Genomic DNA, 23,108 nt, shown 5'->3' on the forward strand with positions numbered 1-23,108 from the left:
ATTTTCATTCTAATATCATCAATAATACTGTAATAATTGTAAATTATGATATTAATACCATTATTATTGGCGTTCATGTCATTATCGTTGTGTCATAAAAGACACGTTACACACATGTTGCGTCACTAACATGCGCCGCCGAGGCAGGAAAGGAGATTTGGGAGATTTACCTGAGAAGTCTGGAGAGGAAGTGAGTGGTGCATTTAAACGCTGGGCTTATTGTGAACATCTCCAGGCAAAGAAAAGCATCGACATGCGTGGCCGAACTACACGCATTCATTGAATCCCCGTGTAGATGCTCTGCGTGTTTTACACAATGCTGCTTTGCTGCGATGTAGTTTAGCCGCCGTTAGCAAGAGTCAGACTCACGTTACAGCCACAAACTGCAGGACACACACTGGTGAGTGTGCGCGCGCGTGTGTGTGTGGCTTACGTTGTTAGCAAGCATCCCGGCTAACGTTAGCAAGCTAACGGCAGTTGGGGGACAAATGAAACCGTGTCCGGTCGGGACTACCCCGGGGCTCGAGTCAACTACAAGCCGACTGCAGTAACCTGAAGTTAAAGACAAGTTAGCCGGCAGCAGAGAACATGCACTGAGAGGTTCCCCTCGTCTCCTGGTCGAGGAACCAAACGGCAGCTCCGTGCCGAGAGGTTCTGGCTCCAGTCGGTAAGTTTGTTTACTATGTGACTCATTTAGCTCCATCGGTTGTACGTGCTAATGTGGCATGTAGTTACTAAGTCTCAGAGTCATGTCTGTTAACTGGGCTGGATTTAAAGCTAGCTACCGTCTTTTGTGTTTCTGCAAGCTCTCGTTTAAAAGAAATGTAAGATTAGTTTTACTGCAGCACAGTAACATCGAGCCTGTTGCTGGGCTTTAACATTTACAATTGTATTTGATCTGTGATGGATGTTTAATCAGTCACTTACATTGTGCACCTAAATATAAATGCACTGGATAGTAATAGTTTTTACAGGCATAAGATATACATCACTATAATCTTACATTTATAGGTTTAGTTCTGTCCTGTCCCACAACAGTGAATGCAGCACGTAGATGTAAATACACACAAGTATGTAATAGTAAGGCAATAGGTTCATGATATGAGTAATGGGCACGTGTGTGCAAAAATAAAAGAACATAGGATTAAATGAAAAAACAAAAAATGTTTATGTTAAAGCTGGTTAAGCCTGTGAGCTTTAAACTGATGATGTAAATGATTTGCACCAGTTAACAGACCAGAATAAAACCATGCACTGATAATATTATATACATGACCACTATACTTCATTTGAATATCCATCAGCCTGGGGGTGAAGTTATCCTTTTAATAGAGAGTGAGCCTGCTTGGATTGTAGTTATCAACCAGCAACAAACAAATCTAAAGCAAATGCAGCAATAACATTAAAAAAAAGACAGAAAAAGACATGAAGACCTACCAGGACAACTGTTCATGCAGTAGGTGTGAAGACAACCATTAAGATGTCCAGTAAAAAACAAACCTAGAGACAAGTAAGTGAATAAAACAACAGGAAACTATAGAGGCATAAATACTGAATGCAGTCAGCAGGGTATGGGCTTGCACTCACTACAGGGGAAATCATTACAAGTTACAAATGCTTTAAAGAGACGAAAGGCGCAAAGACAACCAGCTATAAAAAAACATTAAGTTGACACAGCGAGAAGACCAAGGGTCATGCAGATCAACAGGCAAAATATGGTACATATATGAAGTAATATTTACTTTTTATGTAGGGTGGAGTTATTTTAGCTGACAAAAGTGTGACTCTTGTCTCCACCAGTAACTGAACACACCTCAGGAAAAGAGAAGAAAAAAAACCTTTTTAATTTTTGTTATGGCAAAATACACTAATGGGTGGCCAAAGTAATATATGCCGATGTGATGGCCAATGTGATACAGATTAGCTTTAGAAATTCTAGGTCATGAATATGAGGCCAGTGTTAAATTTATATTGATCATTGATTTTGGTGTCAATTTCTCAATACAGGGCTTGTATCAGATGGAGGACAAATTCACTGCAGCGACCTCCTCTGCTGATTTTGAAAACTCGGCTCCTATGCCTTCTCTTTGACCGGTGTTGTAAAGTTGGTAGCCATGGCTTTTCGCAAGGGAGACGAGCTACCGGGTGACACCAAGGATCTGGCTCCCCTCCCTGGGCATCTGTCCCGACGCAGCCATGACGACATTACGGAAGAGCTTCAGCCCGATACGATGAACCCTGCGGTGAAAACGCAAAAATCTGGACGGTTTAGGAGGACTGCCCTGACTTTTTTTGGAGTCCGTAAAAGTATCTGTATTTTGCCCAGTTTTTTCGGAGGAAGGAGTAAAAATCTGAGCAAGTGGTCTTCCAAGAAAGGCCTCACCAAAAGTAGAACGCACGACGGGCTCTGTAAGGTCGGTCACGATGACAATCTGAGATGTGCGTACACCTCGTCTGGAGACCTTGAGTACCACAGCCAGAGGGACTCTGCTGGAGAGCTCCACAGCTGCTGCCACAATGAATGTAGTCACCCCGCTGCTGACCAGAAATCACTGACTCTCACTCGGCAGAGAAAAGGGTTGAGGGGTCTCTTTAACAGTTTTAAGTATCACAGGAACCACCGAAATGTTGGATTGGATAAAACTGAAATGATTGCAATGACTCCTCACTGCAAGAAAGAGGTGCCTGTTGTCAAGGACAACACCAACCAGTTTGTCACAGAGTGCCTGGTACCTGAGCCTGATGTGCCTGATTTTGCAGATGTTATATGTGATATTTCCATTGGTCCTGAATGTATTGATGCTGATGTGATGGCATTAGAGAAGAGTGAGGAGCGAGAAAGCCCAAAGTCTGAGCTTGATGATGAGATATGTGATGATCAAGTGGAGGAGATGAATTCGGTGGCCGTTTGTGAATACGAGGAGATCTCTAGAGGAGACAGCGAGCCTTGTCTGAAACTTCATACCATGTCTGAGCCTATACTGAAGTCTGACACGCCTGCCGGCTCATCGGAGCAGCTGAACATGATTTTTGGAGACGTTGCATCGTTAAAGAGCTTTGATTCACTCACCGGTTGTGGGGACATAATTGCAGATCAAGAAGATGACAGCATCACTGAGAGCACCGTTTCTGGAGAAAGGAGCAGAAACGCAGGAAAAAGGGCCTCTTGTTTTCTCACTTATCAGGGTGGCGGTGAAGAAATGGCCTCCCCGGAAGATTTGGACGAGGAGTGTCTCGATGATTTCTGGGTGAATAACGAGTCAGAGGATATGTGCTACACCTGCAACCAGGACCACACAGATATGACTGCTGACCTGACAAGTTCTCACAATATGGACTTACTCAACAGTAACAGTGCGCCGCAAGCCAGTGCTATGGACAATTCTTCAATCGCTGATGCGTTAACTCCTCAAAGCGAGCATCAAGAGTCAGTTCCAAATAGCGATGAGGGCTACTATGATTCAACTACCCCTGGGCCAGACGACGGACAAGAAAAAAGTGACAGACTTAGGACAGACAGATTGCCCAGGGACAGTTACAGCGGGGATGCCCTCTATGAACTTTTTGCACCTGATGAGAGTCTCATCAGCCCACATTATGAAAACAAAGCAAAACTGCCCGGCTCAAATCAGTGCGAGTATATAAGTGAGGCAGTTGGTGTGGCAGATTCTGCCTTTGTTCCAGACATGAACCGATTACAAATAAATGCTGAACGCTATCAAGTTCATGAATACCTAGAGCGACCGAGCACATGCAGTAAATCCTCGGAGTCGGCACAAATTGTAGTCGTTCGGCAGGAAATCGGCTCAAATAAAAACTGTAACTTGAATTCAAAATCGCAAGCATCAGTGAACAAGAATGATACAGAACCCGGTGTGTTTGATGGAAAGGACCACATGCCTGCTTCCACTGAAAAAAGAGCAAAATCCACAAGCACAGATTGTGAGAAAAGGCACAGCAGCATATCGTTCGGCAGCACGTCCGACCCAGATTTTGAAACGTTTTGCGAACCCAAAGAGCAACATCTTGAGGAGAACAAGCCCGTGGCTTTACCATACAGAAATATCAACCCTCAGTCTCCTGATCGTAGCAATGATGTAGATGATGGACAAACTGTGAGTTTCTCTCAAGCACTCGTGGACTACACGAAGCACTCTGAGATGCTGGGTAACTTGGAAAACGACGACGAGGATGATTTGGAGACTAACTCAGCCTTCACCCCAAACATGCAGGCCTTACCTACAATAGTCACATTCGATGTAGTGGATATGCATAACGAGGGTGAATACGACGAGCAGATTCAAATGGAGCTGGAGGAAGACATCTCGTCGCCCTATCAGGAATTTGAAGAAAGCTACCTGCAAAAAGATGCATTTGCCGAATGTGACTATCAAATGTTAGACCTGTATGAACAGAACCTGATCAGTAACACATGGGCGATAGCTAGTCTCCCTCGGCACCTAGGCCTTACAAGAGTGACTCAGTCCATGCCTAATCCGTTGTCTCTAGACAGAAGAAGCAGGTCCCTGGACACAGAAAGCCTTGAGATAAAGATGCCTGACACATACAGAGAGAGCAGAGCTGTCATTTCTTGCTCTCAAACTGAAAAGGACTCTGAGAGAGATTCCTCACCATATTACAAAAAGAATGTACTCATGTCTGCACCGGAGGTTAGAGACAGTAGCAGCATTATGGCCTTATCGTGGCAAACAAGGTCAGAAATGGCTTTAAGCCTTCCTCTGGGGGATGGGGAAATCACTGAAAGTGTGCAGGCTCTCAGTCAGTCACAAGTAAAACAGAAAATGTTTTCCAGTTCATCCAGCAGTGATTATTCTGACGGCAAACCGCAACATCTTTGCTCTGAGATGTCAGACAGAGTGTCCTGTGATTTAAGTCCACAGAATACAGAGCTGTACAACAGGCAGTGTCAACATCCTCTGGAGTCAGATTCAAGTTCACCCCATAGCACCTTTGTTTATGCTGGAATGATGGAGCAGGTGTCTGATGGCTTAGATGAGGATATATTTTGTAATGCTGCCACTAATTTGCAGTCCTATAAGCAGTGTGGTAAGAGCAGACCAGGGGCTTGTAGGGAGGGAGTATCGCACTCTGGGAGTCCCGTGAAGATAGGTGTGTCTAAAGAAGAAATGGCCGTCCTCAGTGAAACCAGACAAGCCAGGGATGTGGCAGCCTGCAACAAACTCCCCTAGGCAACCTTTGATTGAAAAGTCATACATTTAGCATTAAGATCACATGTTTATGTGCCAATTAGTGCTTTTTTTCGTTACATCCAAAGGGGTTATTGTTACTTAATTTGTACTACTTGCACAACTGAGTCCTATGAAGAGTTGTTGCAGACTTTGATAGACATGAATTTGAAAACCATGTGCCATCATGCGATGTCAAGCACAACGCTGTCTTATTGGGAAGTCAAAAGGGATTTTCTGCATTTGCACAGTAACCGTTGTTTGCTTCACACACATCACATGTTAGTCCACTGAAATTATTCTCGCACAAGTACTTGTTTTGTTTGCAATCGAAAGTGCTCACAGATTCATCTCATTAAGCTATTCAGTTTGACTAGAATGTAGCCTCAGTTTCCAGGTCTCTATCGTAATACCACACTTTGTTTATACGGCATTCTTTCCCCTGGTTTCCATAGGACAGGCGAAATGGTGCTACCCCAGTCCTGCTTACCTTTCCCCTAAACACTCATATGCTTTAAATGCCGGCTTATGGTTGTGTTGGTTGCTTTTCCACTGCCTCTCTTTGCACCAGTAAGGTTTATGTTGGCCTGTCAGGATACTCAAATTCAGCATCTGTGGCTGTCTTTTTTTAGTTTGTCAGATCTCAGGCCAATAGTATCTCAAAGGGCAACGTTACAGGTTAAAGACGCAACAATTACTTGATTAGTAGAGCGGAAAAAAAATGATTGCCAACTGTTTCGATAAGTGATTAATAATTGTAATTTTTTAGGCAAAAATCTTATGCTTTTCTTTGTCATCGGGAGTTGGACTGTTAGTTGAACAAAAGAAAACCTTTAAATATGTTACTTTGGGCTTTTGGACTTGGATCTTTTATAGACTAAAAAAAATTATCAGTCGTAAAAAAATCAATAAATGGATAATGAAAATAATTAGTCGTTTCCCCATCAGAGTTAAATAGCTCAACCCACATTTTAAAACATATTTTGATACCTTCATGACGTATATTTCAAATACATTACGCTGTTATTGCATTAAGCTTAATCTCAAAATATCAATAACATGTAGTTCTTCCGCTCAAGCCAGAACAGGATCTGAAGGTAGGGGGGAAATGTACAGATGGGCTGATAGTTCTTATATCTCAACTTAAGCTGCAATTTCATTTACACACTGTAGATAGATAGTCTTAGTACTTTCATTCGCATAGCACATTTCACACACACATTAAATGCAGTGCATAGAAACAGCCGTTTTATCTATGAAATGGTAGGAAAAAAATAGCAAGGGTAAAAGGGTAGTAGTACCTCAACCTCATCTCAAACTTTTTTCTCTGGTCTCATTTTGTCAACAGCTTGACCACCTGTGAAATGATGAACTCCATTATCACCATACTGTAAGCTTGTGGAAAAAAAACAAAAAACAAGTAGTTTGATTTTGTTTGGAATCTGGTTTCCTTCATTGTTGGTTTGATCAGTCAGAGGTGAAGCTGTCAAATGATGTTTTTTTTAATTTTTTATTTTATAGTGTGATATTGAACAAATGTCAAGGAATTTGTATTTATAATTCTCAGCTTTTTGTACACTGTAACATTGTATTCTGAATGGTTGTTACAAATTGGCAATATTCTTTTCTCTGTTTTGAGGTTTCTTTCCATTTTTTTTATTTTTATTGTTAGTTACATCTATGTTGTATTAGGAGACTCCTCTTGAAAATCTGTTACTGTTTTGTCAAAGTAGAACACTGCCTTACACTAAAATAAACACGACAATACATGATTTTTCCCCCCCCCACCATTTTCATTTCTCTCACTTGTTGATGATGATGATGATGATGTTGGATCCAAGGTTTATTTCAGCATTCAGGAGGCCTAAAGGCAGTGATGCTTATGAATACACATTTACACCGATAACTATTAGCAGTGTAGAGTTTGCATGAATACCTTAGGAGAACATGTGCAAAAAACGACAGCACACAGTTGAGAGACGCACCATATAGATAATTTTTTTTCCAAAATGAAAGATTACTTGTGTTCTACAAGACCAAGTTTCTCTGTTCAAGCTGAATGGGAATTACTCTTCAGAGAGTTTGGATAAAGTCACTCCGTGTAATGGGAATATACATTGTATTAGAAATATGAGTGCATAGTAATTATCATTTCTACTCATATCTCCAGTTCATCTAGGAGAAGCAAGGGCAGAGCTTGTTTTTCAGGACAGCATGTTCTTGGAAATGTCCCCATATTTTCACGAGGCAGCATTCACACAGACATGCATAGGGGATACATGACACTTCTCAAACTAATTTTCCGAGCCACAAAGAAAAAGCATCATGAAAAAGCCCTGCGTTGATGATGATGATGATGATGATGAGACGCCCGGTTGAAGAAGCGGAAATCACGTTTGTAACGGTGCACTGACCCCGGTGTCTTTTTCACAGCTGAGGTTACTTGTTTCCCTCGCGCTATCTGGCAACCCGGACCAAACTGCGACAGCGCCAATGGCAGCAAAACATAACTGTTACAGGCGAGGAGGATGACAGCAATAAGGTGAGATGAGCACCGTTAGAAGGCAACGATGGCAGCGACGTACGTGCAGGTTGTATAGAGATTCGTGTTGCGTTGCTCTGGCTTCACCTCCCTCTGATATATGAAACGATCGTCAACTTTATCTTAAGTTACTGTAGTATTCCGGCAAATATGTTAGCAACACGCTCAGCAGCTAAAGCTAACGAATGTTAGCTACTTGACGCCTGTGTTAGCCCGTGGAGGCACTAAGTTGGATGTTATTACAGTATGTTAGCTAACTGCCTAGCCGTGATATCGTTCAGTAAATGGAGACCGGTGATACCTGACAACGCTCTTGGTTATAGTTGGCCTGAAATAACAGTATTTTTTTTCGCTCTCTAGCCATTTTCCACCCAGATAAACCGACATTAGCCGGTTAGTTTGTGTAGCTTAAATGTTGACTCTCCCGCAGCTAGCTAAGTAACGGTACACTAGCTTGCTAGCATATGCTAACCGTTACTCGGGGCCTAAGGGTGTCAAACCAGATACCTCTTATTTAATTCAATCATAAAGCTGACTGCGTGTTCAGTAGTGATCCTATTACGTTAAACGAAAAAGTACATTGCAAGTGTGAGGCATCTTTAACTGTCAAATTCTTTAACCTTCCTTCCATTTCGTCCCTCTCAACTCAAGATGCTGTAGCTAATGATATCAAGAACTTCATTTTAATGTATTGACGTGTCAGCTACTTGGCTGATGATGCAATGATAGATCAGTCCAGCTAAGTTTATTCACCAGCTCAGCAGGTGTTCTGTGTGGTCACTGTCATTGGGGTCAGTGCAGTGATTGGATTTGGATGCACATTCATGTAGTTTGCTTTTAAGTAAAGGCAAAAGTGGCTTAATGTGAGAACACAGTTTAGTCCTTACTTTCTTGTTTGCCTACTCATAATGTGCTTCTGCTGAAATGATCATTACTGCAATTCTTAATTCAAAATATTTCTAGTTTGAACTGTGCTTAACCTATAGAATTTTAGAAGCCTGTAAAAGTTAATTTATACCACAAGTGGAAGCTGTCATTGGTAGAGCAAAGTTAGTTGGAACTTGATGTTGTGTTTATGACATACAGTAGACTTTAACGACTGGGGAAAGATGGCATTAAGTATGAAGGAGGTTGTTGCCCAGGCCAGGAGCATCTACAACATTTGTTTTAGTACTCTAGAGTGACTTGTTGCTAATTTTCAATATACAATAACAAATGTTTACATTTACTCCTGCTTTACTTTCAGCAAGAGTGCGACAGTATGCCTCCATAGCAAGTGAACACGATGAACAGCTGTCCGCGAATATTAAAGCTAAAAAATACTCTGCAGTTATACCATATGATGAATAAACACACTCTCTTGTCAATGAGACATCTGACGTGTCTCTTGACACATTGGATCACATAGTGTGCCAGGGCCATATGGAGGATTTTGGTAGCTGTTTGTTGGTGTCAATCCTCCAAAAATGTAGTATAACACCAGCCAGGGTTCAGAATTTATATTGTTGCAGTAGAGATGGATGTCAAATGGGATTATTGTACATCAGATAATAAGATTATTTTGTTTTAATTGGTTCCATGTTCTAGATGACAGTTTACTGTGACTTTCTCTTGGTAATGTTAAAGCATATTCCTTTCCAAAAAGCTACTCTCTTATTTATGTTTGTATGTGTGTGTGTGTGCTTTCCAGCTCAATGGATAACTTGTTTCTCGGCCCAGATAACCTTCACATGCCCTTATGACAGAGCTCACTCTTAAAGGCAGCCTTTCAGCCTTCGTAATAATGACTTGTTCAGCGTGTTTCATTCTCTCATTGGTCTGTCTCAACTGCTGGATTTTGTACAGCGGCGGCTCCACTGAACTCCGAATCTGTCGGTCTGAATTTAAACATATCTGACAAGGCAGTCGGCACATGCAACCGACTCTAGCCATTGTGGATACTATGTAGGGTCAGCAATGTAAAAGATGGCTTAAGGACCGTGCTTCACTTGTTGCTATGAAACAGAGCTACACGAGTCTGTGCATGTGCAGGGATAGTCTGGAGGCCTTGCCGAGTCTAAGCCTGCGAATCTGGAGGTGGAAGGGAAAGGATTGAAAAAGCTCTGCTCCCTTTAACATGTGCCGGTGTGGTCATAAAATGTCTCTTACGTGGAAGTGGGCTGTGAGTTGAGCTCAACAACAGTGCCGCAATATCTCTCCTTTGTCGGGTTCTTGTGTAAATGTTCAAACCTTTTTTGCTTCATCTTATTCATATAAGTTTTGATCAGTGGTAAAACAGTTTGCATCAGTGATGCTTTTAGATTACAGAAACTCTGACATTGACACTATGCATTTGTAGCTATAGGTGGATGCTTAAAATATCGATTAACCATCAGGATCTGCCTTGAATATTAGTCTTGTTTGTTAATTGTCATATTAAAGTGGAAATTTCAGATATTGGTCATCATTTGTTTATAAACACATTTTAGTGTCCAGATTGACCTTTCTTTTTCAATAGTCAGCACCGATAGAAGTCTAATTAAAGTCAATTATTAATGTAAAATATGCTGCCTCGAGAGTTTTAGTGTAGAGTTGTAGTGTAGCTGTAAGTGTTCTGCATTTACTGACTGCCTGAAGAGAGATGATGAGCTGTGTTTGTGTTAGTCGTGACTGGTAAAAAGGAGTTAGCTGATGACAAGGCTGTGTTGCTAGGCAACGCACATCATGGGCTGCGCCTCTTGAAGCTCGAAGCTGGCTGTATTCTGCTCTCTGCAAGACTGGGGGAAAGTGCAGTGCAGTGTCGTGTTTCTGTTCATTAACACACTTGTTATTAAGATTATTTGATAACCAATATCCATATCTTAAAATGCACACCTGGAGCTGTTGACAGTGTTGCATTTTTACAGCACAGGTTGCCCTTAAGTCCTACTCTGCATAAAACAGCTTTGTTCTCTGAGGAATCCCATTCAATTTAAATAGTCTGGAGGCGCAGGGATGTACTGTTCAGCCCACACTTTGTCTCAGGTTATCTTAACTCACACTATGTGTGTCTGGCTCAAATGTTACTTGTGGACCAAGACTATTGTGCTCTAGACACAGGGGTTATTCTGCAGTACATTAACAGGTTTTCTAAAGGGAGAAGGATGTTCATTTTAAAACCTGTAAACCAGAGACGCAGGGAAAGTTGGGTGGAGACTTTGTCATTTGTTGTATCTATGTTTTTCCATATTGCACTACCAGGAAGAGATCAGCAAAAGCATCTTTTTTGTTTCGATGTATTTTAGTATATATGTTCATTATGAAAACGTACCAAAGTGAGTTGATGTGTGTAGGGTTGCAACTATTATTATTTTAATTGTCAGTTAATCTGATGATTGTTTTATTGATTAATCGATTTGATGTTTGCAAACAGTTTACCAAATGACTGAATTCCCCTTTTTTCCTTAAAAAAATTACTCAAACTTATTAATCGATTATCAAAGTTAGTTAGTTAGGCCAACATCTAAAACACGCAGGACAAGGGGCCCAAAGGACAAAGATTAAAATACACTGGATTAGTCAATTTATCCTTGTAGCACTATTCAAATGCAGATGCTTTCACCACCTGTCATTAGTAAATATCCAGTTTTGTTCAGATTTGTTGGGAACTCTCACTACGTACCAACAACCGCGCAAACAAGTTCACACATGCGACACTGCTGAAGATTCTTTGTTACAGTTTGAATTGGCACTTAGTTACAGCCTACAGATTTAAGTACATAATTGGCTGTTAATTTGTTGGAGTAAATGGACTTGTTGGAGTGACTAACATTTAAGTCAGAACAGGAGTGGCGACAAAAAGTATGGTTGACATTGCAGACTGTTGAACAAACCAGTGCCCCCTCCAAAAATGCAAATGAGACCAAAGACTAGATGTGAATAGTGTGTGACCACTAACATCAGAATACAGTCAGAGAGAGAAAGAGCAGTCCCTTGCATGCGCTGCTGTGGTTTCGTAAGTGACTTGTTTACTTGGATAGCTGACAAATATGTTCCATTTGGCTGATTTTGTCACTTACCGCAGATTGCAGTTTCCCAAAGGTGAAGCATTTATTGGTTTACTGCAAGTGGGTTGGACATTATGAGGACGTGATGTTTTCGTGAGAATTCAATGTTTTCTCACACAGTGAGTTTCTGCTGTTGGACAAATAACACGTATGAGAAAGACAAATATTATACCAACAGTCATTCCAAAGATGCACTGCAGCAGTGATTAAAATCAACATTTTATCATTACAATCTCAAAATCAACATAAATCCAGGTTAATGACAACAGGTCCGCTGTGTATTTGGCTAAAGTAAAAAAAAAAAAAAAAGGACCAGAGGTTGCCTGTCTTCTTCAAATACTGTCACTGTGGTACACAACCCCTGACCTTTAGCAGTAGCTCATAGTTTTGCAAAACACTGAATCACCAGGCCAGAGTTTTTAAGACTTTCACACTGAACAGGCTGTTTATTTTGAGAGAGAAAAACATGGTTATAGTCCGCAGGGAGGGCTGAAATTGAGAGAATTTGTGTTTACCAATTTTACTTTCCTAATGTGGAAATTGGCCTTTAAAGATGACTTAGTACTAGGGCTGACCCTAAAGCTTCAAAGCATCTATTGTTGCAATGGTAATCGACATCCAAACTAAATAGGTGAAAGTCGTCTTGACTGTACCAAGAAAATGAGAAATTGAGTTTCTGTGTGGCGTTAAAATAATCATAAATACTGGTGCACTCGAATGTGTCATTCTTAACCTACTCTATCTTGCTACACTGTTGACTGCTTTTCACAACTTTTGAAAGTATGAAATATGTATAATTTTAAGGTAAAAGGTGCACTGTTTAACATAGTTGATTAAGTATCATTCGTAGGTTGTCGCATATCTAGGACCTACTTGACGGTATTTGACGACCTAGGAATGATACTTTCTCCTGATTGGCTCATGGTAGCATTAAGTAAAGCTCAACACATATTTCTAATTGACATTTTATATTGTGTTTCTGCTCTCTTTCAGGATCTAATAGTTTAATTTGCCTGCCCACATAGGGGACACAGTGTGACTTTGGCTCTAAACAAAGAGCCTGTAGCGCTGAAGTCCAGCACTGAGTATGATTCCCTGGTTTCGGTGGAGGTGAGGAAGCATGGGGTGGAACTCTGAGGTGTCAAGACGAAAGTGATGACAGTATGGTCCATGGTGGAGAAGCTCAAAATGGAAAAACGCCCATGGAGGGAGGAGAACATTAACTCAAGCGAGGCTCAGCACGCCACTGACGATTCTGAGGATGGAAGCAGCTCGGAAAGCGAATCTGAAGAGCAGCAACATCAGAAGGTTCAGGTGAACAACAGTGGCTGTAAGAAGAAGGACCCCTTGGCTGTCACAAAACCCCACCGACAGCTGTGCCGCTCTCCATGCCTCGACCGACCCAGTTTTTCCCAGAGTAGCACTGTGCAAGATTTTCGTGAGGATGAGACCAGCGCGGGACCAGGAATCAAGCCTCCCAGCAACAGAGAGTATCAGACGAAGATGGATTTTGCTTTGAAGTTGGGCTATTCAGGAGAGCAGGTGGAAACAGTACTCAACAAGTTGGGGGCTGCTGCGCTTATCAATGACGTCCTTGCTGAGTTAGTAAGGCTTGGAAACAAAGTAGAGCCTGAACCTCAACCTTGCAGCAGTACTGCCATCACACCAATATCACGGACCCCCTGTGTTAAAGAGACTGTTAGTCCAGAGGTGTCAGTGGAAGATTCTGACTCTGTGGATACCTTTGATAACCTCAGGCCCATCGTCATCGATGGCTCAAATGTGGCGATGAGGTAAGACAACAACAAGCATTCGCTCGTATTGAATTTGTCAGTGCTTCCTTCAGAATATACTTCTGCTCTGAAACTTTTGCCTCTAATGGATGTTCTTTTATGACATTTAAGTAGACCTTATACCATATTTTTTTGTTTTGTAGCCATGGAAACAAAGAGGTATTCTCTTGTCGTGGTATTCAACTTGCTGTTGAATGGTTCTTGGAGAAAGGACACAAAGACATCACTGTGTTTGTCCCTGCCTGGAGAAAGGAACAGTCAAGACCTGATGCACTCATCACAGGTAGTAAAGCTTTTTTATTATTGAAGTTATACTTACTGGTTTTAAAGTATGTATCGATATTTACTGTTGGACGGTAACACTCAGCCTACATGACAGAAGAGTAATACGGTATTTGCATATGTGACTGGAGCATTTCCTTGTGGTTTGATCAGGGTCAGTAGGCAGAAAGTGCTAGGACACTTTCTACTATGGATTAATTTATAAAATACTATGATATGCCCTATGAAAACTACTGGTATTCGAAATACATTGTGAAATTCGTTTTGGTTATGTTTGATGGAATTATTATGAGCCGTTGATGAAGTATTAATCAACAGTCCAACTTCCTCCAAATTCCTCTTTCAGATCAAGAAATACTACGCAAGCTGGAAAAAGAAAAGATCCTGGTTTTCACCCCATCTCGGAGAGTTCAAGGCAGGAGAGTGGTGTGCTATGATGATCGCTTCATAGTGAAGCTGGCTTATGATTCTGATGGAATTATTGTATCAAATGACAACTACAGGGACTTGCAAAATGAGAAGCCAGAGTGGAAGAAGTTCATAGAGGAGCGTCTCCTAATGTACTCATTTGTCAATGACAAGTAAGAAACCATAATGCATTCTTATGTGGGCCAAATGATGTAAAGATGCACTCTAAGACTCTTTCAGTCTGTGAGTACAGCCATAGATGAGCTTTGCTAGAAAAAAAAAATATATATATGTCCTCCCCTACAACACAAATTATTTGCATCTCAAAGTTGGTTAGGAGTGTTTATGGTTTATTCAGAAGATCATAGGACTGTGGTTCTGATGTCTATTAAGTCATTAATTTGTGGAACATAGTCTTTATGATGGAAGTTATAAAGCTGACATTTAGTAATAATATATTTTAAATAGGTTCATGCCGCCTGATGATCCACTTGGAAGACATGGTCCAAGCTTAGAAAACTTCCTCCGAAAGCGTCCTGTTGTTCCAGAGCACAAAAAACAACCCTGCCCCTATGGTAAGTTCCCTAAACATCTTTTTAAAGCCTTGTCTGAATCATTTTTGTCAGTACAAGTTAAGTTAATAATTTCTTTTGACTCTACTCTTTCTTTGATCAAGGAAAAAAGTGCACATATGGACACAAGTGCAAGTACTATCATCCAGAACGTGTCAACCAGCCCCAGCGGTCAGTGGCTGATGAACTCCGGGCCTTTGCCAAACTGTCTGCGGTGAAGACAATGAGTGAGGGGGCGTTAGCTAAATTTGGCACTGGCCCTATAACTGTAAAGGGGGACAGCAACTCTGAGGCCAAACGTGTGGCACCCAAACGTCAGTCTGACCCCAGCATTCGCTCAGTTGCCTGTGAACCTCCAGAGGCACTGTCCATAGCTAGGAAGTCTGAGACAAATTCAGTGCCTTCCCTTGTGTCTGCTCTCAGTGTGCCCACCATGCAGCCTGCCAAGAGCCACGCAGCTGGGGCCTTGAACACACGATCAGCCAGCAGCCCAGTGCCAGGTTCTTTGCAGTTCGCACACAGTTCTCTGGAGCACATGTCTAGTGTACAGTACCCTCCTATATTAGTTACTAACAGTCATGGCGCCTCTGTTACATACAGTGAACAGTTCCCAAAGTATGACTCAGTTAGTGACCATGGATATTATTCACTGCACAGTGATTTTTCAAATATGAGCATGAGCAGCATGCATAATGTCGACAGTTTCTGTAGCATGGAGCACGAGCATGGTGTGTATCAGAGAAATCCCAGCCACTGCCCTGAATCCTGCCTCAGCCATTCAAACAGTGACTCGTTTTCCTCTTATGGGGACCTGTACCCAAGCTCTGTGGACAGTAGCTTAGAGGAGAGCATGAAGGGGCAGCAGCAGTCTCCTGCACAAGGTAGGATGCAGGCTTTCTCCCATGGGTTTCGGCATGAAGCACTGACACGGGTACAGAGTTATGGACCAGAGGAACCCAAGCAGGGCACCCGTAAGCAGTCTGGATCTCATCTAGCACCACACATCCAGCATGTTGCCGTGGGAGCCAGGTCCAGTTGTCCTGGAGACTATCCCCTAACTCAGAATGTCCTCCCACCTTTGTCTTCACAGCCCACACGGTCTCTTGGCATGACTCGAATGGACAGTATATCAGATTCAAGGCTATACGATAGCAACCCAATGAGACAGAGGCGACCGCCACTGTGCCGTGAGCAGCATGCCAGCTGGGACCCTCTGCCTTGTGGTAATGAGTCCTACGGATATCATTCATATCCATTGAGTAATAGCCTGATGCCATGTTGCGAGCGGGTGATGGTCCGCAGCATGCCAGACAAGATGGAACAAATCTGGAACTCGCCATGGGAGATGCCATCTTCAGTTGAACATCAAGAGCGGTATGTCATCCCAGACCACCAGTATCAAACATATCGGAACCTTTGTAACATCTTTCCTGCTTACGTAGTCCACTCAGTAATGGAGAAAAACCCTCATTTGACGGATCCACAACAACTTGCCGCTGTCATTGTTACAAAACTTAGGTCGTCCCATTGAGCAGTTAATCTTGTTTAACATTCAAAAGTGATGTGATAAGGGAAATACAGATTTTGATTGCACAGATAGGCACTTGTTAAATGTTGCTGTATGTGCAACATCTGCCCTCAGGAGTTTTTTTTTTTTTTTTACGTCTCGGATGGGAAATCTGGCAATCAGATTTTACATCACTAAGATGATATAGAAGTAATCAGCGCAGAGCAAGTTTGTCTAATAAGTTTATCTCAAATTGTAAGATGTTTCAATATATTAAAACAACGTTTTTATATGAACTGTGGTGCAGTTGATATGAGGTAACACCTTATTAGAAATCTGGTTCATAACACATTCATACTACCTGAGCAGGAGCTGCATAGCAGCATAGCTCCATATCTCCTATTAAATCTTGTTTATTTAATTGATTACATGTTGTATAAGAATATGGATGGAGCCCAAAAGTCTTTAGTTTTAAATATATCATTTTCATGTAATCACAGGATAAAGTTTCCAGTTTCCAACAATGACAAGACAAGAGAAATCAGTTATTTTTGATGATACACTTCATTTGGTTGCTGGTTGCTATAACAACTGGGGAAACACTGGAAAATCCAAAAGATATATCAGAGAGTGAGGAACGAAGTTGGCAAACATGACTAAGCTTTACATGAAATCAGTTTTAAAACATTACCTCTTCTGTGATGGCCATTTGAATAACCATTATAGTTTAAACCATAACCATGTCATTACTAATGTAGTAACAACAACCTAATCATAACTAATGTAGCTTTGTAGTGTAATACTGAACCTTTTTCTTCATGTGAGTCAAATTGAACTAAGTTGATCATTAAACAGGCTAACAGTCAAAATGGGAATAACTTCCATCACCTCCCACATTTGCCTTATTGAATCAGACATGAGACTACGTCAACATTGGACACCATGTAGCTTTTATCAGGATCTTGTTCAGGCCCTGTGAATGTGTTATGAAAGGCATCTGAAGTGTTTCTGGTGGAACGGGACTATAAATAACCTTGCTTAGGTCTGCCTCTGCTGTAAATAGTTCTTGTGACTTTATTGTGCATTTCTTTTGAAGATAAGTAAAAGGGAGGTAGCTACATACCTCACAGCATGAACTATGACATTTAATGGCCTTATATCTGAATGACCTCACGCTTTAGTCATTGTCTGAGTGGTTTCGATGAAAGTCTTAGTCATTGAAGCCTCCTATTTTCAAATGTAAAGCACTATCTCAGTATCTAAAGAGATATATTTTCTCAGCCTCACTTAACAAAGCTACTATTTTGGTAGAATTTGACAGTGCACAAAGCAAGCCAAAAAAGAGATTTGACTTGTACACATGTGCACATATCTATGTACATATAATCACACAAAAGCCATTATTTCAAAGTCATTAATAAGCTGCTAAATAATGCCAAAAAAAAAATATTTATATAGTGTCAGTACTCTACATAACTTTACATTTTGGTTCACAGAATTGATTGGATTATTGGACAAATTAACATCTGTGTTTGGATAATTTCCTATGGTACTGTATAGTTACCTTTCTGATTTTATTGGATGCTATGTCCAGGATTTTCCTATTTATATACTTGTCAAATTTGTTGTGCTGATTCTTTTCAATGTGAAAATATTCAAAGTATCTTTGTCTCAAACAGTAGCTCTAATGGACTTCTTTACGTTGTCAGTTGAGCAGTTTGTTTTCAGGAAGAGGTTGAACTTGTTTCAAAGACTACTTTTACATGCACTTAAGTAATCCGATGATTTCCAGCTTCTGTCAGTGACCTAATTTCTTATGCAGAAACAATAAACCTAGTTTCTTTTATCAGTTTAAGGCATGAAGAGAAACTTGCTTCACCCGGCAATATTCCTGAATGAATTTGGCTGTTTATACACTTCATGAAGGCTTGTTTACTTTACATATGCTGGTGTGCATGCTATTTATTTCCATGCATCATTACATTTAGATTAATTACATCCCAAATTGAGTCTATGCTCAACAGACGTATTGATCTTACTATTTTAATGTATATGGTTTAGTTTATTAAATGGGCTCAGTCTGTTTCCGCACATGGATCCAAACACATGCACACAGTTAAACATGCTATCCCATGGTGGTGCATCAGTGTCCTTTTACTGAACAAGGTTCTTAGATAACACATTAGTAACACTCAAAATATGGCAAAAATGTGGAGGAGGGAGGGGAAATATCTGCTCTCTGACAAACCATGTGTACACTGTGGTTTTAAAGAAATCCGATTGAATGAGTTGTTCGGTTTCATGCCTTAGCCCCAATTCTGACATTTACCTGGTTTCTTATGTGCATGTAAAAGTATTGAAACTCTGATAATGATTTTGCCAGGCTGTGATGTGACTAAGTTAGGGAGAAGTGGTAGAAATGTACTACTAGAGATGGAAACAGTGTTTACCATCACAGATTAAATGTTTGCACAAAGAATTCTGCAACAGCCTGAATATTTACCTGATGTTACATTTGTCAGCTAAACTGATGAGAATCTGTTTGTAACACTTTGGCCTGAGAGTGAGTTAGATATTGGACTCGTTTTGTGATATCTTGTGTGGCGTATGAGGTTTTGATAATTGTTTAAAAAAAAAAAAAATGAAGCGAATGCTAGAAAGCATGTTGAAGATTACATTTACTGTATGGCTTTTTAAAAGGAGGCTGAATTGCTCGAATACAGATGTACAGTAGGCATACATGCAGCCAGTCTCCAAGGATCATGGAAGGGTTCGGCTGTGCCTTGCAGCACATTGCTCTCAGGATGCTTTCAATTTTCTAACTTTCAGTCTTGCCCTGCCAAAAACCAGTGGTTACTGGCAAGAGTCTACTCTGATCTAGTAGTGATATATTTTGTGAAGAATCCTACATGCAACATGTAGTACCTTAAAGTTAGTTATGTACAGTTGAAACGTGGAGATGGCATTGCAGAACTTTGTACTTTTTATGTATATCCTTGTTATGCACCTTGAGATCTAGAAAAGTGGGCTAATAGGGTGAGGCTTTACATGATGCAGCTTTAGCTAGATGAGGTAGTGTTGGTGTCCATGAGGGTGCAAAGTTTGCTTATCACTTGATTTGCCCAAATTTTATATCATGTGCTGATTGTCTGGCAGTCAGCCAGAGATCTTAAATTAGACCTTTTTAATTTTACCCATACTGGGGCATAAGAGTGCAAATGCTGGATGCTAATCGCCCCCAGGTCGTCAGGTCAAACCTATCACCTATCATCAGCTAAGCATATTCATGCTCCCAAGAGGATCAACTCTTGACTTTAATGTGAGTTTAATTGCCTTTCTCTTAACCTCCACCCTCAGGACAAAGTGCTATCATGAAACAGTCATCCTACAATTGCAGAAAGAGGCGTTGTAACATGTAAAGCCAACCCCAATAGAAAGATCATGCTTTGAGTGCCTTTTAAAGGGAAATGCCACTTAGTTTGAAGATTCAGGTATTGTGCCCTAAGGACTAATATTGGATTGCATGACATGAGCATTAAGAAAAAAATTGTGGTCAGTATGGTATCACTTGCATATGAAAAAGAGAACCGCCAAAGTCTCAAACACAAAGTCTAGAAAATTGGCTTCCAAGTTGTAGTAAATGGACCAAGTGCCAGGCTATGTTTTGATGACATCATACACCCAAATATTTGTCCTTTGGTTTAGGAAAGTGTTTCTAATTGAAAAGAATAATTGCATGAGAGTTTTTTTTAACTGAGTGGTATTACTCTTTGAGGGGGCTTATCATGTGAGCCTGATTTCTGACTCTGACTCTCATTGGTGGTGCTTCAAAAGTATATATATATATAAATATATATTTCTTTATAATGTTTAGGTACAACTGTGGTATATGAACAGACATAAAGAAAAAAAACAAAAACATTTGAATGTGTTTTGCCCAAATGAATTTTGGGCTATGCTGACTTTGTTTTTTCATGAAAAAAGACGAGGCCACTTAAGGCCGGTTGTCTGTTCATGAGAAGGTGAAACAAACTGCCTAAATGTTTCTTCATGTGAAACAATCAGATTGCAAGGCTGCTGTCAAGGTTGTTTCTGGCATTTGGCTAAAAGTTTGCGCGCCGTCCTTTTTCCTTGAGATTGAAGAATTGTCGTTGATTCTGAGAAAAATGTGTGCTCAGTGCAGAAAGACTGCAGCACAGTAGGATCCAAGAAATAACTCTTAAACTAAAACCATGAACGTGGTTGATGATTGAGAGATCCAGATTAAGATCACTTGTGTTTTGAACTTAATATAGCATCATGATATGGTTCTTATTGTTAGTGAGAACTTTCTTTAACTTGAACGCTGGAATAGTCAATTTCCCTGATGAGCTCAAAAGTAGAATTCCTTGGCTGTGTAATGCTTAGTGTAATGTAAGCCTCAATGAAAATCTACCAAAATGTTCAGGGTTACGTGATGTGTATTGGACTGTGGGAATAAAACTTGAAATTTTGGCTATAAAAAGCAAAATCATTAGGTACATTATGTGATGTTCACAAATAGCTGAACCAGTTTATGGCTCAGTAAACTGAAGTATACTCATACATGAAGTTAGGATATTGTTTACAGTATATGAAATTAATGTCACATCAATCTAAATTTGGATAGAACTTTTCCCTAAAATCATCATCAGTCCAGTTCGATTATGGTTTCATAAAGTCACATAATTTCAATTTAACTGATTTTGCTCACAAGCTTGTGTGTAACTATTTATGGCACTGTGCCACATTTCTAGCACTTCTCCGTAATTAGATGATGGGCTTCAAATGTATTACAGCAAATTCACACTCGGAGTACACTGATGGTATCTGTCCATATCCTAAAGGTTGGACTCTGCTATCACAAATTCTGTGTGGACATCTTTCCCACATGAACAAAAGAAAAGAGCAATGCAGGGATGTACATTTTATTGTTGTGCCTCTCATTGTTTTGTCTTACTTTATTGGAAATATCATAATTATGTCTCTGATCATAACTCTAATTCTTAAAAGATTGTGTCTCCACTGGGCAGTTGACTACCTCCAGGACAAAAACAAACTAACTTTTGCTACGAAAAGTTTCAATGTTCCAGTATTTTACTGCTTTGCTGAAAGTTTACACTAAAGACCAGATTGGTGGTTCATAGTCCCCACCCTCCCTTTTGAAAGTGCCGCAAACAACTAAGCCACAAATGTCTAGAATTGACTTTTGCTTGTTGATACAAATTGTATCTATACCTTGAATGTAACAAAATATGAAATGTATAATATGAAAATAGTTTTATTTAAATAAAGGGGGAAAAAAATCAATGCCATAATGTTTGTGACACTGTGTGTCACTGGGAGTAGCCCATTGGTATGTACTAATTCTTACTGGGTACAGTAGTTAACTTACAGGGACATTTACGTGCTACGTAAAAGTGCACAGATACCCTGTGTACAGCAGTAAGCATCATGTCCTCTCTGTAAATAGTCACACGTGTGTGTGTATATATAGAAAGCGATCTGTAAATGTAACAGTAACAGTTACTTCAGTTGTTCGAATACTAAGATAATTTCTGTGTTGTAATCTGTGCACCCTGTTTAAGTGCATCTATTTCCTCTGAATTGACACGTCTGCTTTATGCTATTTTAATGGGAATTCAATATTTTTCGAATATATTTTGCCTAATAAAACATGCCAAAGTTATTATTGGGTGGCTTTGTCAAAAATATTCTTTTTGTGATTCAACACATGGGTTGTCATGCAATGAGTTCTATATTTCAGGGGACAAATGATTTTCTTTTACACATAGTGTAAACCAAGTGCAACTTGACACCAAACTCAAATCTGTGTCTAGGCTGATGTTTCAAAGCGGTTAAAAACATATAGCAAAGCTGCAGTGTCTGCAGCATACAGTGCCAGTGTTTCCCCAGATTTGTGTTTGATGTTGAACATACAGATCCTTTGAAAACAGGAATTTATTGGACTGTTTGATCGTTGATTTAATGACAAACCCTGTATGTTGACAGAGCTGAGTTGTGTTGAATTGTGATTTATTCTATTTACTATTAAATTATTCACCAATCGTAATCTCATAATTTTGGGCCAGTTTGCACACTGTTGTTTGGTTTTCAGATGGCCCTGTTGGAGTAAGACTAGTGCTATTTTCAAGATGTTAATACTGATATTGTCAATATATATTAACTTAAGTTCACTATCAGTTGATCAAGACCAAAGTGAAATGATGATATATGATGATAATTGGGTCAAACACACATACACACAGTTCTGATCAAATACTTGTTGCTCAATGTCGTGCTGTTTCTGGTACCATATAATCCAAAAATTGAATTATTTGTGTAAAAAATTCCACGACAAGAGGTTACACACATTTGAGCATGACTGCATACATACAGTATACTACTCAGGTTAAATCACACAAACATTTTAAATCACACACTTGGTTGTTTTCTAATATTGAGAAATGCAGTGGTCACCTCTCCGAAGTAGTGTCGGTCTCCAGTTTGACTAATGTAAAAAAAGGGAAATATAAAGCAAATTTGTTAGTGTTGTGATGATTTGCGGTATTGTAATCCACACTGGCTGGAAAGCATTGCTTTTATAGACCAAAATATACAAAAATAGACTATTTGGGTCTGTGGGCTCAAACAAAATGTAAGTCTTAATGACAAAATGTGTTTCACTCCATAAATAAAGCAAAATTCTGTTCAAACTGTGTTATCTTTTTTGTTTTCTTTACAAAAACAAAAC

At 40.1% G+C, this 23,108-nt stretch overlaps 2 protein-coding genes across 3 annotated transcripts; both read left to right on the forward strand.

Moving 5' to 3' along the window:
- The first annotated feature begins 129 nt into the window (after positions 1–129).
- amer1 (APC membrane recruitment protein 1) lies at positions 130–6,979 on the forward strand. The gene is made up of 2 exons (XM_030438160.1): positions 130–667; positions 2,008–6,979. Exon 2 carries the CDS (start codon positions 2,115–2,117, stop codon positions 5,208–5,210), a length of 3,096 nt encoding a protein of 1,031 aa, XP_030294020.1. The 5' UTR covers positions 130–667; positions 2,008–2,114; the 3' UTR covers positions 5,211–6,979.
- A 462-nt stretch (positions 6,980–7,441) lies between these two features.
- zc3h12b (zinc finger CCCH-type containing 12B) lies at positions 7,442–23,070 on the forward strand. 2 transcript variants are annotated; one of them, XM_030438161.1, is made up of 6 exons: positions 7,442–7,749; positions 12,768–13,567; positions 13,711–13,850; positions 14,196–14,430; positions 14,726–14,832; positions 14,928–23,070. In XM_030438161.1, exons 2-6 carry the CDS (start codon positions 12,930–12,932, stop codon positions 16,358–16,360), a joined length of 2,553 nt encoding a protein of 850 aa, XP_030294021.1. In that variant the 5' UTR covers positions 7,442–7,749; positions 12,768–12,929; the 3' UTR covers positions 16,361–23,070. The 2 variants fall into 2 exon arrangements, with proteins under 2 accessions (XP_030294021.1, XP_030294022.1); XM_030438162.1 differs by having other exon boundaries at positions 7,445–7,749; positions 14,934–23,070.
- The last annotated feature ends 38 nt before the right edge of the window (positions 23,071–23,108 follow it).

The sequence above is a fragment of the Sparus aurata genome, chromosome 13, assembly GCF_900880675.1.
Source record: "Sparus aurata chromosome 13, fSpaAur1.1, whole genome shotgun sequence".
In the NCBI taxonomy this organism is placed as follows: Eukaryota; Metazoa; Chordata; class Actinopteri; order Spariformes; family Sparidae; genus Sparus; species Sparus aurata.